Source organism: Kogia breviceps, chromosome 11 (assembly GCF_026419965.1).
Source record: "Kogia breviceps isolate mKogBre1 chromosome 11, mKogBre1 haplotype 1, whole genome shotgun sequence".
Taxonomy (NCBI): Eukaryota; Metazoa; Chordata; class Mammalia; order Artiodactyla; family Physeteridae; genus Kogia; species Kogia breviceps.
The window spans coordinates 9,070,416-9,087,455 of NC_081320.1; the positions used below are offsets into that span (position 1 = coordinate 9,070,416).

The following is a 17,040-nucleotide window of genomic DNA, read 5'->3' on the forward strand; positions in this document are numbered from 1 at the left end:
GCGCCCGCCCCGCCCGCGCCCGTGCCCGTGACCTTACCCGCGGCAGCGCCCGCCGGCGAGTGGGAGGACGCCGAGGGCGGCATGGCGGTGCAGCGGCCTTGCGCCGAAGGCCCCTGCTGCTCCCACCCCAGCGCGGCTCCCGGCGTGCAGCAGACGCTGGACGAGATGGACTTCGAGAGGGGTGAGGCGGGCTCGCGGCCCTACCGGCCCGGGGCCTTCCGGCGTCCCCAGGCCCCCAGGGCAAAGGAGGTGACCGAGAACCGGGGCCCCGAGGGGGAGGCAGCCCGGGGACCTAGTCGGAGCGTTGGCGGGCGGTGGACTCACCGTTCCCGCGTAGTGAGAGCCCTCCAGGGACCCGGCGGGAGCTCGGCATTAGAAACACCGGCTCGCTTGCAGGTCGGGAAACAGGCTTTGGTTTCAGGAACTTTCCCCAGTGGTGCGGCTGGGCCCGGCTCCTCACCTGGTGCGACTCCGGGACACCCAGTCCTGCTCCCGGGTCTGCTCCTGGGCAGCAGAGCCTGCAACCAGGGTATTGCACCCACCCCGAGGGGATGGAGCTTCAGACCGGGGGGCTGCGTGTGGGCACTGCAGGCGTGAGGTATGGCAGAGAATGCCTCGAGGCAGGCGATGTCATCCCTGCCTGTGGGCTCAGAGGGGTAACTCTCTTGCCCCAGACTATCCTTGCTGCCTCACTCGCCACCCGCCGGCTTTGTGCACAGAGCCTGCCTGGCTCTGTCTGGTTTCTCACCACGCGCACGGCCGACTTTGCTCCAGACGCTGCTCGCTCAGGCGTTCCAGCCAAAGCCCCTGAGTTGTGGGACGGTTCTGAGGACTCGGAATTCCACAGATGGGGTGACTGTTCACCACTTTGGCTGTGGTTTTCACTTTGCGCTGGCACCTGGCAATGTCCTTTTCTTCCTTTTGACTGTGACTATATATTCAAACATCTTAAATAGTACTTTATCCAACACTGGTGTGTTTGCAGTGGGAAGAAGTGTGACTGTCTCTGCCCAATCTCCTGTCCTGGTTAGACAAGCCCCCTTGTCTGTGTTGCTCACAGCGATGTCGCCAGCACCCAGCACAATCCTTGACACAGAGGAGGTGCTCGTGTTAATATTTGTTGAACCCATGAATTTCCATTTTATAGATGAGAAAACAAGAGGTCAGGAGGTAAAAAGGGAGCGCTGGAAGCCCCCAGTCATTCAGCGTTATTCAGTGCTCGGCTTGTCCTTCTGCAGGAATCTGGTCTGCAGCCCTGAACGGAGACCTGGGCCGAGTGAAGTATTTAATCCAGAAGGCAGCGGACCCCAGCCAGCCCGACTCCGCCGGCTACACGGCTCTGGTGAGCTGGGGACGAGCCTCATGGGGTTCCTGCTCTCTGGGGGTGGGGAGGGGATGATGTTTGCATTTTCTCTTCTCCCACCCTTCCTCCTCTCCCAGCAGGGTTTCTGTTTAAACATCACGTGAACCTGGGTTTTTTTTTTAATTAGCACAAGTGCTTTGCATTAGTTATTTAACTTCATTCTCATAAGGATTCTGCGAGGTGGGAATGGTTATTATCCCCACTTTCCAGTGGTGGAAACTGAAGCTAGGAATGAAGGCTCACCCCGGTCACCCAGGTGCTGGAGGGGGCACCCCCCGCCGGGGTTCTGCCCCCTGACCCCGGCTCTGTTCCCCGCAGCACTATGCCAGCCGCAACGGGCACTATGCCGTGTGCCAGTTCCTGCTGGAGAGCGGGGCCAAGTGTGATGCCCAGACCCATGGGGGAGCCACCGCTCTGCACCGGGCCAGCTACTGTGGGCACACGGACATCGCCCGGCTCCTGCTGTCGCACGGCTCCAATCCCAGGCTGGTGGACGACGACGGCATGACCAGTCTGCACAAGGTGGGTGCCCTCTTGGAAGTTTCACAGGTTGTAAGAACTTGTCTTCTCTCACTAGAAAAGTTATAACATGGGACTTCCCTGGCTGTCCAGTGGTTAGGACTCGGCGCTTTCACCGCCGTGGGCCCAGGTTCAAGCCCTGGTCGGGGAACTAAGATTCCCTCAAGGCGTGGCCAAAAATAAAAAAGTAAAAGTTATAATGTGTTCACTGCAGAAAACAGGGGGAAGACGGAAAAGCATAAAGTAGAAAATTGAAATCATTTGTAATCTCAGTGCTCACCTCTCATCACTTTAGGATTAACGTATAATTTTCCAGCACGTGTCCTGCGCACATAACTTAGAAGTAAACGTATGGCGTCATTTTCTTTTTCTTCCCCTTAATGATGTGTCTCAGTGCTTTTTCCACGTAGTTTTCTGAAACTTGCACCCACTCTTGCCTATCCCTCTAGTCTGCTTTCCACTCTGTGATCAGAGTGATCATTGAATAAAATGTTTTCTGACTAGAAACACCTACCCACCGTGAACGGTTTGAGGAGTACAGAATGTCTACCGTGGACACGAGTTTCCCTCCCCCCCCCACCGACCCCTGGTCCCTCAGTCTCCCAAGTCACCTCCCTTAAGGCATCCCCTTTTACCGATTTCTTGTGCATCGTTAAGACGCAGCTGATGCATACTTATTTACGGCCTATGTGTGCAAACCTGTTCCTCTCTTAGCCCCACTGATTTTCTCCCAGAGTGATGGTTTAAAAAGCAGTTCTGACCATGCCATGCTTTCGAGTCCTTCGGAGGCTTGCTTTTACCAAGCCCTCAAGCTGGTTCCCAGGCCCTCTGGGGTCAGGCCCTGCCTACCTGCCAGCTTGTCCTTGACCCGCTCGTCGTTTTCAGTTTCTTGAACCTGCTTCTCTATCACTTGCAGTCCATAGACAACACCTCTTCCCATCTGGATGCCTCACATCACCCTTTTCCGTCTGACTTGTGTCTGTCCTTCCTTCTGGATTGCAGCTTCGACATCACTCCCTCAGAGAGCCTTCCCGTTTCCTCAGGGGAGGACGGCTCACGCACCTGGATGCCGGAAGCACCCTGTGCTTGACTTCTGACTCTTCTCCCCCTTGAAATTCCCTGTGTGAGCTCCGTCTCGCTGGAGGCAGCTGGGATTGGTCCTGTTTCCTGCTGTGGCCTCAGCACTGAGCTCAGGTGCTGAGTGAGCAGCTGGGGGTTGTTTTGTTTTGAGACCCTTGCTGGTGGGAGAGGCAGGTTGCTCGTTTCTCAGTGGTCTAAACCGGTGTTGGCTTGAGTGTTTCACTGCCACAGCTCACATGATGGGTGTTGATAGGCAAGACCTGCCGTGGGTGGAGCTAGCTGGTGTCACACGCACTTGCGGCATTCTCGTGAAATTGAGGGCATGCGTGTGTGTGAGGAATATGAATTGTCCCTTCCTTCCAGCTTGCTTGCCTCCCTCCCTTGCTTCCTTCTGCAAACATCGGCACTTTTTTTTGCCAAAAATTATTTGGAATTCGTCTTACGACTGCTCACAACACACTATTGCCTGAATTGATGCGGTAAAATTGAGAATCCCAGGTCTGTACTCATCAAGATAATATTTATGGGCTTCCCGGGTGGCGCAGTAGTTGAGGGTCCACCTGCCGATGCAGGGGACGCGGGTTCATGCCCCGGTCCGGGAGGACCCCACATGCCGCGGAGCGGCTGGGCCCGTGGGCCATGGCCGCTGTGCCTGCGCGTCCGGAGCCTGTGCTCCGCAACGGGAGAGGCCACAGCAGTGAGAGGCCCGCGTACCGCAAAAAAAAAAAAAAAAAAAAAAAAAGATAATATTTATGCTGAATAAAGATTTAGATTCAAATTTGAGATGGTGTTTGGTGCTAACATTAACTCTGATACCTTTCAGGAGCCCCCGCAGCCCTTTAATTTGTCTCTTGGGAGGAGTAGGGAATATAGTGATAAAACATAGCTATTGAGAGTTCGGACTTTGAGGGCAGACAGACCTGGCTTAGAATTCCCCATGCTGCCACATTAGCTCTGTGACCTCGGGGGAGTTACTCAACTTTGATAAGCCTCAGTTTTTTCATCTATAAAGTGGAAATGATACTTCCTACCTCTAATGGTTATTGTAAAAGTTAAGTGATTTACATAGATTATCTTACATAACACTTCTTTTTTGGAGGATGTAGGTTAGAAATTGACATCCATATTGGGATCGTTGATCTCCGAGGGGACAGCTGGGTACTGGGCCTGTTTCTCTCCGCTCACCTGGAAGTTCCCAGAGGGCAGGGCCGTGTCTGATGTGGCTTGTGCCCACGGCACCCAGCACCCTATAGACAATCTGAATGTTTGTAAAGATGCTTCGAGATCCAAGGTTCTGTCCTGGTTCTTAATATGCAGGCCTGGGCAAAGAAGCATGGCCACTGAGCAAAGGACACAGGGAAGAAAAGCTCAAGCTGACAGCCCAAGTGGCACCAGGGTGCCCCACCACCCCGCAGCACGCCATTGCAGTTTGGCAGGGGTTGGGGGAAACCGGCTCAGACGGCCAGCGCCTCCATTTCCACGAGACCCTTTCTCGGACCAAAAGGGCCCCAGAAGTGGAGCAAGAAAGAACAGGGCCCAGTGGGGTGCGGCTCTTGATCCGGGCCTCTCTCCCCACAGGCCGCCGAGAAGGGTCACGTGGACATTTGCTCCCTCCTCTTGCAACACAGCCCAGCCCTGAAGGCCGTCCGGGACCGGAAGGCACGACTTGCCTGTGACCTGCTGCCCTGCAACAGCGACCTGCGGGACCTGCTGGCCAGCTGAGTCTCCCCGCCCCCGTCATGGGCTGCGTGTGGGGCACACGGACTAGCCCTCCAAGCCCCCGCCTCGCTCAGGGCCCGAGCCGCAGGGTGGGATCCTGAGGCTGGAGGACCCCGGAAGAGCCCCATTCTGGCCACTGGGGAAGCAAGGGCCGCGATTTGGTGGGGCTGCCAGTGCTCCGGCCCGGACAGATGACCGTATTCGAAATTAGTTCACGTGGAAACATCTATCCGTTTGGAAAAAAAATAAAGTTATATCCTTACGTCATCCCACACACAAAAATAACAAGAAAAGACTCAAATCTGAAGATACAAAAGTATGTGAGCATGAGAAGAAACTCTGGAATATGTGACAAACGAACAGCTGCTTTCTCGCCGAGTGACCTTGGTACAAGTCACCTTACCCCTCTGTCCTGGGTCCTCATTTATTTTTTTTGCCTCGCGGCACGCAGGATCTTAGCTCTCCTGACCAGGGGTCGAACCCGTGCCCCCTGCAGTGGCAGCGCGGTCTTAACCACTGGACCGCCAGGGAAGTCCCTGCGTCCTCATCTCGAAGGTGGGAGTGACTGCAGGGGGGCTGCCTTGGAGTCCACATGGGGGTGAGACGAATGAATATCCGGGGAGCGCTGGGGAGGGTGCCCGGCACCGTGGGGGCAGGGTATGGGAGCTCCCACCTCCCCAGAACCTGACCAACACTTGCATTTATAGTCGTTTCATTCATTTTAACCGTCTGATAGACTACAAAGTGCTACTGTTTTGTTGCATCGCTAATTGCTAGTGAGGTCGAATGCCCGTCTTCTGTGACCTTCCTGTCCGTACCCTTTGTCCATCTAAAATTTTTCTCTGTTTTGATTCATAGGAGTTATTTATGTATTCTGGATATTGATCCTTTGTTATATATATATGTACATAATTATATGTATCTTTTTTCTTTTCTCTTTGATGCTGTTCCTTGTCTTAACTGTGTTTGTTTTGATCTGTTCATGGAAATTGGTTACCGCCGGTGTGGACGGCAGTTTGGCAATATCTATTAAAATTTAAGTGAACGGGGCCAATACATTGATTTCTCTGTAGGTCCCTAGAGAAGTATTCATCTGTGTGCACAAAGATGTTTGCTTTTGGGGTTTGTTTTTTTTGGCCTCACCGAGTGGCTTGCGGGATCTTAGTTCCCCGACCAAGGATCGAACCCATGCCCCCTGCAGTGGAAGCTCTGAGTCCTAACCACTGGACCGCCAGGGAAGTCCCCAAACATGTTTATTTACAGAGGCATTTTCAAAAATGTGGATTGGGGCTTCCCTGGTGGCGCAGTGGTTGAGAATCTGCCTGCCGATGCAGGGGACACGGGTTCGTGCCCCGGTCCGGGAATATCCCACATGCCGCGGAGCGGCTGGGCCCGTGAGCCATGGCCGCTGAGCCTGCGCGTCCGGAGCCTGTGCTCCGCAACGGGAGAGGCCACACCAGTGAGAGGCCCGCGTACCACAAAAAAAAAAAAAAAAAATGTGGATTGGAGCATGGGGTGTAATGTAAAAAAAAAAAAAAAAAAAATTCAGAGATAACCTAAGTTCGCAGCAGGGGGGACGGTGAGGTTCGGGCACTTTTGAGTGCAGCGTATGCTCATGTGGAAAGAGTGCTGAGTCGTGATTACGTAAAGTATGTAGAAACATGTAGGTGCGTACAAACGCCACACAGGAGGAGCATGAGGAAGCTGTGTGTTAAACTGTACCCATGGTTCCCCCGGGCTCCATGGCAAGAGTACTTAACCAAGGGGGTCCTGAGCTTGATTTGCTATGTTTGGATTTTTTACCAGAAGTAAACTTTTTCTTTGGTAAGTTATAGCAGTATTAACACCAATAAGTCTTCTGCTGAGAATTTCTGATGCAGCCTGTCGGTGCCCTCGCCCTCGGACGTTGGAGGAGAGGAGTCTCTGTGTGGCGGGCAGGGGGGTCCAGAGCTGAAGTCCTGCTTGTTCTTGTCAGTTTCCCCTCACTCTCCTCCAGGTAACGCCTTTGACAAAAACACCCTGGAGCAGAGGGATGGAGTTTCTCTCAAAAGCTCTGGGCTCCCCGGGTCTCAGAGCTTGGAAGCAGTCACCAAGAAGCCAGCTGTGGGTGGGGCCTTGGGCTGCCCTGGATCCATGGTTCCCCCTCCCGCTGGCTCGTCCTGGTCACCTCTGCTCATGTTGCTTCGAGTCTTATTCACTAGGAAATCTGATAGCTAGTGAACAAGACTCCAGAATCGGAGTGACATGGGCAATCAGATTTCCCTTCCAAGGTCAAGGCAGAATTCAAGGCACAGCTGGGTGGAAGATGTGCTTGGTGTCTTAAGGAGAATTAGGAAGTCTGGCTTTGGTAGCTGCAGAGTGATTGCTTTGCAACTGGATTAATGGTTAACGTTCGTACTTGGACCTGGAGCGGATCTGAAGCTCACCTTCCTGGCGAAGGGCGTCTCCGTGCCCAGGTCCACCAGGTCCCTGGTGGGGGACCTGCGTGTCGGCCGTGGAAGGCTCTTCAAGAGGCATGAGGGGCCGATGACGGGCTGGGCTTGGCTTCTGATGGTGGCCTGGCTTAATCGTTGACCTTGACCGTCACTGTGGTGAGGGAGCAGGGTGGGTATCTGGGGAAGGAAGCCACCACCAGGAGCAGCCGACAGCCTGGAAACTGGCCGGGAGTTGGGAAGTCACTTGATCTCCTCCTGTAGCAGCCAGGAAGCTTCCTGAGGCAGAGGTCGGCCTCTTGTGTCTGTCCCTTAGAGGTCCTTTTTAGGAGTCTGGCTTCCTTTTGCCAGGGCAGTTGGGCTGGGTCTTCCAGGGTCTCAGGCAGCCAGACCTACAGCAACGTGGAGGCTCACTTCTTTTTCTCGAGGGCATCCACGCTTAGGAGAATGAGAGCTATTTCCCCCTAAACCTGTGCTGGTGGCCCAGCACCCAGGATATGTGTTTGTTGGCTGAATCACTTCTGAGTAGGTGCGTTGGGGGGGGGGGGGGGGCACAGGTGCAGGATGGGGGGTGTTTGAGGATGCAACTGACTCAGCTCAAAACAGCTCTTTCTCCCGCCCGCAGTGGGCTGCGTGCCCACACCAGTACTTTGGTGGGTGTTACGGAGTTGTCTGGCTGGGGCCCGAGCCTCTGCCCTGCCCCCCCCCCCGCCCCCGCCAGCTCTCCTATAAAAGGGCCGAGCTGCTCGGCTCCTCTCACTGGGGGCGTGAAGAGCAGCGGGGGCCATGGACTTCGTCAGCATCCAGCAGTTGGTGAGGACGTGGAGCGGAGGCCGGGCAGTGGTCTGGGCACCCCCAGACCGCCTCAGCAGAATGCGGAGGTCGGGCAGCTCCTTTCTGGTGCCTGAGGAGGTTTTAGGAGTAGAAACCTGTAGTTCTTTTCTGGCCTGTCTGCCTAGTTCTCGTATGGGGTGGTGAGGGGTTAAGGAGCAAGAGAGAGACACAGTGAGAAAGGCTGGCGATGGTAGACAAGAAAATCCTTGAGTGTAGTGGGTTTTGCCCTGGCCTGTGAAGGCCAAAGAGGAACGGGAAGTGGCAGGTTACCCTGGAAGACACAAGTGTGGCTGGGTGTCGGCTGAGCTCAATTGTGTTGATGGTCTTTGCTGGGGAAATGGTCTGGAGGGTCTGGCTGCCTTGGCTGGGGACAAGGAGAAGGGTGCCCGAGTTCCCTGGGCACTGAGAGGAGCAGGCACAGCAGTGACACTTTGGGGTGTCTGTTGTGAGGGATGGGCACGGGGGGTAGCGAGGCCCGGGGCCTCACTTTGCCCCACAAGCCCCACCGCGGGCCAGAGCCCTGCTGGCCGCAGCCCAGGACAGCCGCTGCTGAGAGGCGGGTTGCGGGGCCCGGGAAGTGTTAGGCTGCCTGAGTTTGCTTTAGAAGGGAATGGAATGTAGTTCTACGTGGCTGGAAGCCCTAGGCTCTGCCATCGTATCATTCCAGCCTTTTCTCTCCCCTCAACGTGCTTATTTCTCAGGGCTCCCCAGCCGCTGAATCACGGGGCTGGGGGCCAGGGGAGGAAGAAAAGAACGGACCATTGCTTGGTGGGTTCTACCCTAAGCACGGCCCCGCCAAGTCATTGCATCTTTATAGCTCCAAGAGGTAAGTGCTAGTTTTACCCCCATTTTGTTATGAAGAAACATAGCTTCACGAAGAGCCAAAATTTGAACGTAGGAATTCAGTGTTTTATCCAGGAGGCCTCTCCTCTGTCCCCCCGGCTTGGGGTCAGATGGCAGTGTGGGGTGACCTTGTAGGAATGTACGGACAACAACCCACAAGGGAGGCCCTGAGCTCACCTGGACGCAGCCCAGCAGCACAAATAGATGCCTGCCGACAGGACAGAGCGAGCAGCAGTCAGCCCCCGGCCTCGGGCGATGCTGCGGGTGGTGAGAGCCGGTGACGGGCACGGGGCTCGGAGCCGGCCGGGGCTCGGGCTGCCACGGGGCTCGGAGCGACGGGTCAGGCCAGCCCTCAGATCACATCCAGATCGCTAATCTCTGTATGTCAGCTCCTGGCAGGGCTCCCCTGTCAGGCACAGTTGTGTTTTCTAAGGACTCCTCCTAATTTTTCTGATTCTTTACCTTTTGTCTGTTCCTATAGGTTAAGTGGAGAGAGTCCAAAGGAAAGAATTAGGACGTGGACATGGAGTGTCTGATCCTGGAGGCTGGGGCCCCAGGAGGCCGAGGCCCGGGAGCGGCAGGAACTAGACAGGAGAGGAGGCGAGTGAGCGGCGGGGGGTAGGGGGCACAGCAGGCGGAGCAGGGGGGTGCTGCAAGCCCGGGGCTCAGCGTCTGACAGCCTGGGCGCAGCGCTTCTCCCGCGGCTGGGAAGACTAGGGTTAGGACGACCAAGAGCGGCCCCAGGGTTGCCGTGGCCAGCAGCCAGTGGCTGGCGTGGGCCTGTCGCTGCCCGCTTTCTGCCCCAGCTTGATTGAAAGATTCAGCAGTCCCAGAGCTCACTTGGAGAGCCTGGCTGACCTGGAAACGTTGGTTCGAAGACACGGAGAGAAAAGCGACTGAAACGCGGAGTCCCGGCCAGGGCACCCGAGCCTGAGGTCAAGGTGAGCGGGAAGGCGGGGAGCATGGGAGTGCCACACCAGGGCTGGAGTGCCTGAGCAGGAGCCCCCCACCCACCCACCCATCCCTGTGGGAGGCCTGGGGAGGGGTGACACTGCCGCCGCAGCTGCACAGCCCGCACCTGGGGGCCCTCCGCCCCCAGCGTTGTTTTCCACGGCTGCTGCCGGAACCAAGTACCCCAAACTGGGGGCTTAAACAGCAGCTATTTATGGAAGTCCAAGATCAAGGAGTCGGCAGGCAGGGTTGGTTCCTTCTGAGGCTCTGGGGGCGGATCCGTCCACACCTCTCCCCAGCTTCTGGGGTTGGTGGTGGTCCTTGGCTCGTGGCCGTGTCGCCCCGATCTCTCGTCGCCTCTGAGCTCATGTGGCCTTCTCAACCTCCCTGCGTGCCTGTGTCCGGAGGTCTGTCCCCTCTCGATAAGGACACCACTCGTATTGCACCGGGGTGCACCCTACTCCAGTAGGACGGCATCTTAACCGATTACAGCTACAGTGACCCCATTTCCAAATAAGGTCACGTTCTGAGGTATTGGGGTTAGGACTTCAACAACATGAACCTGGGCTGGGGGGCAAAACACAAGTCAGTCCATAACCCTGCCCCGTACCTATTCAGTCAGAATCTTCTGGGGGTAAGTTTTGTTGTTGTTGTTGTTGTTTTTTAATTAATTTATGTATTTTTGGCTGCGTTAGGTCTTCATTGCTACGCGTGGGCTTTCTTTAGTTGCGGCAAGCGGGGGCTACTCTTCATTGCCGTGCGTGGGCTTCTCACTGCGGTGGCTTCTCTTGTTGTGGAGCACAGGCTCCAGTAGTTGTGGCACGTGGGCTCAGTAGGTGTGGCTTGCAGGTTCTAGAGCGCAGGCTCAGTAGTTGTGGCGCACGGGCTTAGTTGCTCGGCTGCATGTGGGACCTTCCCGGACCAGGGCTCAAACCCGTGTCCCATGCATTGGCAGGTGGGTTCTTAACCACTGCGCTACCGGGGAAATGCTGGGGGCAAGTGTTTAAATCTATTATTTGTATAAGCCAATGGTGCACTGGTCCTCCGCCAGCTCTTTGGAACCACTTGGCTAGACTGGTGAGGCTGCGTGTCCCAGGGGCCTAGTGTGGGGAGTGAGTTGGTCTCGTCCTTGAACTTACCCAGCCGCAGCCCCTGGCCCAGCTGGAGCCCGTGGGCCTGGAGGCGTTCCTGAAGGCAGCTGCTGAGAACCAGGAGGCCCTGACTGACAAGTACCTGACCGACAGAGTGGACCCCAATGCCCACGACAAGGTAGCGAGGGTGGGTGCAGGCCTGCGGCCTTCAGCGTGGTCCAGTCAGAGCCTAGGAAGCTGCAGGGCTTTTCTGTTTTATGGGGCGCGGGTCCCATAATGCCTCCTGAGTCTGGAGGGAGAGGCCCTTCACACGACAGGGGAGTAAGCAGCTCTGTTCAGGGCACCAGCTCTGGGAACGGGGTCGCGGGTGGGACCTCCAGGGGTGGCCGTACTCCCTGCACCTAACCCGTCTGCAGCACCCCAGCTCCACCGCACGGCCTGGCACTGGGCCCGTCCGAAAGGTCACAGGCAGCTCGTGCCACCGTGGACGCTCGGGACTTGGTGAGAACCAGGGAAGGGCCATCCCCACAGCAGACCCCCCGCCTGGCATCTCTGCAGGTCAGGGTTACTTTGGTGCTTTTGTTTTGCAGCCGGACGGGACCCCTGTGTTCTGGGCCTGCCGCGGAGGGCACCTGGACATCCTCAAACAGCTGCTTAACCGGGGCACCCGGGTCAATGCCCAGGCCCAGGCTGCGGGGCGGCCCGATGCTCTCCCTGGGGTTGGGACACGGCCTTGCCAGCTGGGAATGACACTGACCCTCGCCGCTCCCTGAGATCTGGAGCACACCCCGGCACGTGGCCGTGCGCGCCGCAACTGCCTGGAACGCCTTGTCCCTGCGGGGCCCGCGCTGACGCACAGGACAAGGTAGGCATCTGCTTGTCCCAGCTGGGGTGGCTGCTCCCCCGGGGGCCACGACTAAGGCAGCCGGAGCTCAGCGACAGTAGCTGCTGACCTGACCCTCCCCGGGAGGCGGAGGTGAGGAGGCCGCCGCCCCCATCTCGACAGGAAGGGGACGCGGCTCTGCACGAGGCGGTGCGGCCTGGCCACCACAGAGCCATGAAGGTGCTCTACGGGGCCGGGCTGGGCGTGAGAATGCGGTGAGCAAGCGGGGCGGGCAGCTGCGGGGAGGAGAGCGGGGACTCGCCCGGCGTCCTTGTGCCCAGGCTTCCGTGACTCCGGTGTAGCTGGCCCAGGGCTGGCAGTGGGGCATCCGGGAAGCACTGCAGGCCCACGTGGGGCACCCCCATGCCCGGTGCCGACAGCAGCCGATCCTTGGGGCCACTCGCAGCCACCATTCCATCCCGTCATCTCCGCCCCCGTGCCACTCACGCATCTCACCCGCTTGGTCCTCCCTCGGTCACGACTCCCCGCGCTCAGGGCTGATTCCGCACCTCCAGGCAGCCCTGTCAGACCAGCCTCCCTGGCTTCCAGTCCCAGGCTGAGCCGGTCCCCGCCGGGGCGCGAGCTGGGGGCTGACGCAGAGGACCCGGGGGTGGCAGGCGGGTGCAGGAAACAAAGCGGGTCCAGACGAGGGGCAGCGGAGGAGCCTGGGGGCCCAGGACGGAGCAGCACGGGAACAGCCTCGAGCCCCCTGGGGCCGGTGCCAGGGCTCCTCGGTGCCCGCTGGTCCCTGGTCCAGGAGGTGGCCAGGCTCTGCCCTCCACCAGGGCCCTCCTGCCACCAGGTGGCGACTCGGTGCACGGCCAGCAGCAGACGCCCTTGGGTGCGGGGTTCGCCGGAGGCCTCCGTGCCTGGCGGGTCTGGCCGTCTGCAGGGGGCTGCTGGACGGCTTTGAGCACCCCTGCACAGAAGGCGAGCCCCAGCCTGCTTGCCTCAGAAGCCCCAAGGCCGACGAGCTGGAGCTGTTTATTTTAGGGAAACGTTGTGTCCTCTGGCGAAGGCTTCGGACAGGCCTGCCCACTGCCCTCTGGTTGGCCGTCTGGTGGCTCCCCTTGTAGGGGGATGCGCCTGGGTGCTGGGGATTGCTTGTGGCCCGCTCAACTTTTGGGGTGGTGGCCTGTAACCCTACCCTGCCTCGGCGCTGACGTCACCCCAGCCCTGGTGCCAGAGTGCGTGCTCTCAGCTGGCCCCTGCAGCCGTGGCCGTGCTGCTTCTCCCTAACCCTCGGAGGTAGGACGTGGAGGACTCTGAGGTCACCTGCTCCTTTCCCTCCTCCACCGACTGGGGGGTGGCCCGAGGCCCCACCTCCACACGCTCCCCTAAAGCTTCCCCCTCTCACTGTCCTTTCCCGGTCATGCTGCACTGGTGCAGACCTGTGCTGTACTGCTGGCGGGCAGGGTCCTTACATGCCAGAAGGTGAATCTGAGAACAGCTCTGCCCTACACTGAGAACCACAGGCAGAGGGTTGGGTTCCAAGATGAAGGTTAGCCTCCCTCACATAAGGAACCTGGGTTGATATCCATTTTGCAGCAGTTTTTAGTCTAACTAACTGGTGGCCTTCTCAGGCCAAGGACAAGGCAGTTTCTATTCTGTGAAAAAGCTGGCAAGAGCTCCCAACAGGGGCCACACGCCTTCCCTTCACATGGGCAGCTCCTGCCCTGTCCTGACAGAGCCCCGTGCACCCAGACGCTGGGGCCATGGGAGAAACAGGCATTCAAGTCCATGGATAAGACACTTCCCATCTAGGAAATGGGGACACTTAAGTGACAGACAAAAATACCTTTTTATATGTATCAGTATTTTTTGTTCATTAAAACTGGTTGATTATCCATCACGGCCTGGTTGTTTTTTCTGGGCTGAGAGGGACCAGTTCCTCAGAAACTCAAGCCTGATAACCATGCCAGCCTGACAGCAAGACAGGTCCCCGGGGGCAGAGCAGGTAGGCAGGGCGGTCTAGGGCTTCTCAGCCTAGACTGCCTATTAGAATCAAGAGGTAAGATTTTAAAAATCCTGATGTCCAGATGGATTAAATCAGAATCCCTAGGTTTGGACCCGGATATCAGCATTATCATACAGATGACATGCTTGTCTATGGTAGATCCTAAGATATCTACAAAAACCAAAAAAACGGGGACTTTCCCAGCGGCCCAGTAGTTAAGACTCTGCACTTCTACTGCGGGGGTGGGGGGTGGCGGGGGGAGCACAAGGTTGATCCCTGGTCGGGGAACTAAGATCCCACATGCCACACGTCGCAGCCAAAAAAAAACAAGCAGAAAAACCCCACCTAGAATAAGGGAGTTCCGGCAAGATCTCAGGATACAAGATAAACATACAAAAACCTTTTTTCTACATACTAACAATGACTCTGAATCTGAATACTAAAATTAAACACAGTACCATTTGTAATTGCTAAAAAGAAAACCCACTTAGGTGTAAATCTAATAAAACATCTAAGGACCGGTATGCTGAAAACTACAGAATGCTGATGAATGACACCAAAGATTTAAATAAATGGACACATACACATGGATTGAAAGATGCAGCTGAGGAAAGATGTCAGTTCCACCCAAATTGATACACAGGTTTAACGCAGTTCCTACCAAAACCCCGACAAGATTTTTTTTTGTATATGTAGACAAGATTATTCTAAAATTTAAAACTAAAACAACTCTGGAAAAGAACAAAGTGGGAGAAATCAGTCAACTTGATTTCAGGACCTATTAAATTGCTATAATAATCAAGACACTGTGGTACCAGTGAAGAGACAGACGCATCGCTCAAAGGAACAGAATAGACAACCCAGGAATAGACACAGCAGAGATGCCAAAAGATGCCAGAGTTATTCAACGGAGGAAAGCTATGCTTTACAACAAATGGTGCTGAAAGAACTGGACATCTATAGGCAAAAAAAATTTTTTAAGAGAAACTTAAAATGGATCACGAACTTACATGCAAATTAAAACTATAAAATTTTAGAAAAACAAAAGACAATCTTCACAATCAAGGACTAAAGAATTCTTAGACATGACACCAAAAGCATAATCCATAAAAAAAAAAATCAGTAAGTTGTAATTCATCAGAATTTTAAACTTTCGCTCTGCAAAAAATCCTGTTAAGAGTATGAAAAAATAAGCTACAGATGAGGAAAAAAATATCTGCAAACCAAAAACCCAATAAAACCTAGTATTTCGAATATATAAAGAATTCTCAGAACTCAGCAGTAAAAAAAACCCAATCTAATTAGAAAATGGGCAAAAGACACCAACAGACATTCACAAGGTGAAACAAGCACATGAAAAAATACACATTAGCCATTAGGGAAATGCAAATAAAACCCACAATGAGATAGCACAACACACCTTACCAGAGTGGCTAAAACAGAAAATAGTGACAATACCAAACCCTGGAGCAGATGTGGAAAAACACTCACCCGTTGCTGGTGGGAATGTAAAGCTGTACAGGCACTCTGAAAAAGTTTGGCAGTTTCCTTTAAAACTTAAATATGCAGTAACCATACAACCTGGCGATTGCACTCCTAGACATTTAGCTAAGAGAAAAGAAAACCAGTGTTTACACAAGAACCTGTAATGAATGTTCATAGCAGCTTTATTTGGAATAGCCAAAAACTGGAAACTACCCAGATGTCCTTAGACAGGACAGTGAGTATATGATGAACACCACACAGCAATCAAAAAGGAAGGAGCCACTGACACGTGCAACAGCCTGGAGGGGATTCCAGAACATTATGCCGAGGGAAAAAAGCCAGTCCCAATGGTTACGTACTGTAAGATCCCATTTATACAACATTCTTGAAATGACAAAATTATAGAGATGATGGACAGATAAGTGGTTGCCAGGAATTAGGGACAGTGGCCAGAGGGGGTGGGGGTGGGGCTCTAAAAAGAGTCTGTTGGAGGGAGATCCTAGGGAGGAACAGTTCTGTATCTAGATTGCAGTGGTGGTTACACAAATCTACATGTGATAAGATGCTATAGAACTATATGCCCACATCGCACCAGTGTCAGATTCCTGGTTTTGATACTGCATTGTAACTATGTAAGATGTAATCATTGAGGAAAACTGGGTGAAGGGTACATGGGACCTCTATCTTTGCAACTTCCTATGAATCTGTTAATTATTTCAAAGTAAAAAGTTACTTAGAAAAAAAAAAAAAGCAATAGTTCTAAATGCAACCTGGTATCCTGGATTGGATCCTGCAACAGAAAAGGGACATAATGGAAAATCTGATAAAAATCCAAGTAAAGTCTGTAATTTAGTTAATAGTTTTGTACCCATGTTAATTTTTTTGTTTCGATAAATGCACCAAAGGTTATGTGAGATAACATTCAGGGAAGGGGGTGTGAAGGGTATATGATCTGTGAACCTAAAATAATTTTAAAGAATAAAATCCTGATGCCTGGACTGATTAAAACAGAATCCCTGGGGGCGTGGGCCCCAGGTATCAGTATTTTTAATTTGCCAGGTGATTTCCAATGTGCAGCCAAAGTTAAGACCCACTGTTCTGGAGAGAGAGAATTTTAAAGTATCTACTTCCCACCTGGGTTTTCTCCTGGAGGGAATTCCTTGAGAAAAGTCTCTCAGGGAGCATGCCACTGTTTTTTGGCCTTCATTCCCACTGATCCTGGATAAGGACCCAAATGCCTTTGGGAAAGGTTCCAAAAATCCTCCTCCCTCCCCATCCTCGGTCCCCGTGGTGCCCTGGTTTCTGCGCAGCTGAAGCACTGTGGAAGGTGAGTTTAGGTAAACCAGAAGGCGAGACAAATGCCTTCTCGTTCCCGCTTCTCTAAAACCCCAGAGCTAGAACAGGAAAACAGCAGAGAGCTTGAAATGTTTCAGAGATCTAAGAAAAACTCCGATGTCATGTTCTTTTTTCCAAAGGACGGAGAGGGCTGGTTCACAACCAGCCCTGGCCTCCCTCTCCGCCCTCCGCGCACCTGACAACCGCACGGCGCCCCCCCCCACACCCCCCGGGGCCGCGGGCTGCCCTCCCCGGAACCCCACGACAAAGGCTTAGGTGCAGCAGAGCAGTCCCTTCCTCCCACGTGTGACCTCTTCTTAAAACACAGGAAATGACAATACTGTTAGTGGCGACTGAGCCAGGCGGGCGGAGGAGTGGCAGGAGGAAGCGGTTCCTCGCTGGGGCCAGTGCGAGAAGGCCACCTGCACAGGAGGGAGCGGGGCTGGTGTGACAGACTTGCTTCCAGCTTTGGCACATGGGACAGGCTGGGCGCGTGCTCTGAAGCACGGCATCGTAAGGGAAGCCAAAAAGGTCACCGTGGCCAAGGC

At 54.7% G+C, this 17,040-nt stretch overlaps 2 protein-coding genes across 3 annotated transcripts; both read left to right on the forward strand.

The window, feature by feature from the left end:
- ANKRD39 (ankyrin repeat domain 39) lies at positions 1-5,769 on the forward strand. Of its 2 annotated transcripts, none has more exons than XM_059078518.2 (4): positions 1-181; positions 1,239-1,342; positions 1,682-1,885; positions 4,541-5,769. In XM_059078518.2, the coding sequence occupies exons 1-4, from the start codon at positions 82-84 to the stop codon at positions 4,682-4,684; spliced, it is 552 nt and encodes a 183-aa protein (XP_058934501.1). In that variant the 5' UTR covers positions 1-81; the 3' UTR covers positions 4,685-5,769. The 2 variants fall into 2 exon arrangements, with proteins under 2 accessions (XP_058934501.1, XP_058934500.1); XM_059078517.2 differs by lacking the exon at positions 4,541-5,769 and adding an exon at positions 2,799-4,531 and having other exon boundaries at positions 14-181.
- A 2,130-nt stretch (positions 5,770-7,899) lies between these two features.
- On the forward strand, positions 7,900-13,567 carry ANKRD23 (ankyrin repeat domain 23). The gene is given in 14 exon segments (XM_059079647.2): positions 7,900-8,044; positions 9,278-9,325; positions 9,328-9,394; positions 9,597-9,669; positions 9,672-9,731; positions 10,885-11,010; positions 11,257-11,305; positions 11,308-11,333; positions 11,423-11,521; positions 11,607-11,640; positions 11,643-11,663; positions 11,666-11,697; positions 11,839-11,943; positions 11,997-13,567. Coding segments are annotated over 14 exon segments (1,164 nt in total). The 3' UTR covers positions 12,276-13,567.
- The last annotated feature ends 3,473 nt before the right edge of the window (positions 13,568-17,040 follow it).

Coding starts and splice junctions, on each gene's coding strand:
- ANKRD39 (XM_059078517.2), top strand. CDS start 82: ATGGCGGTGCAGCGGCCTTGCGCCGAAGGCCCCTGCTGCTCCCACCCC. Junction 182..1,238: donor CGAGATGGACTTCGAGAGGG/GTGAGGCGGGCT, acceptor GTCCTTCTGCAG/GAATCTGGTCTGCAGCCCTG. Junction 1,343..1,681: donor CCGCCGGCTACACGGCTCTG/GTGAGCTGGGGA, acceptor TGTTCCCCGCAG/CACTATGCCAGCCGCAACGG.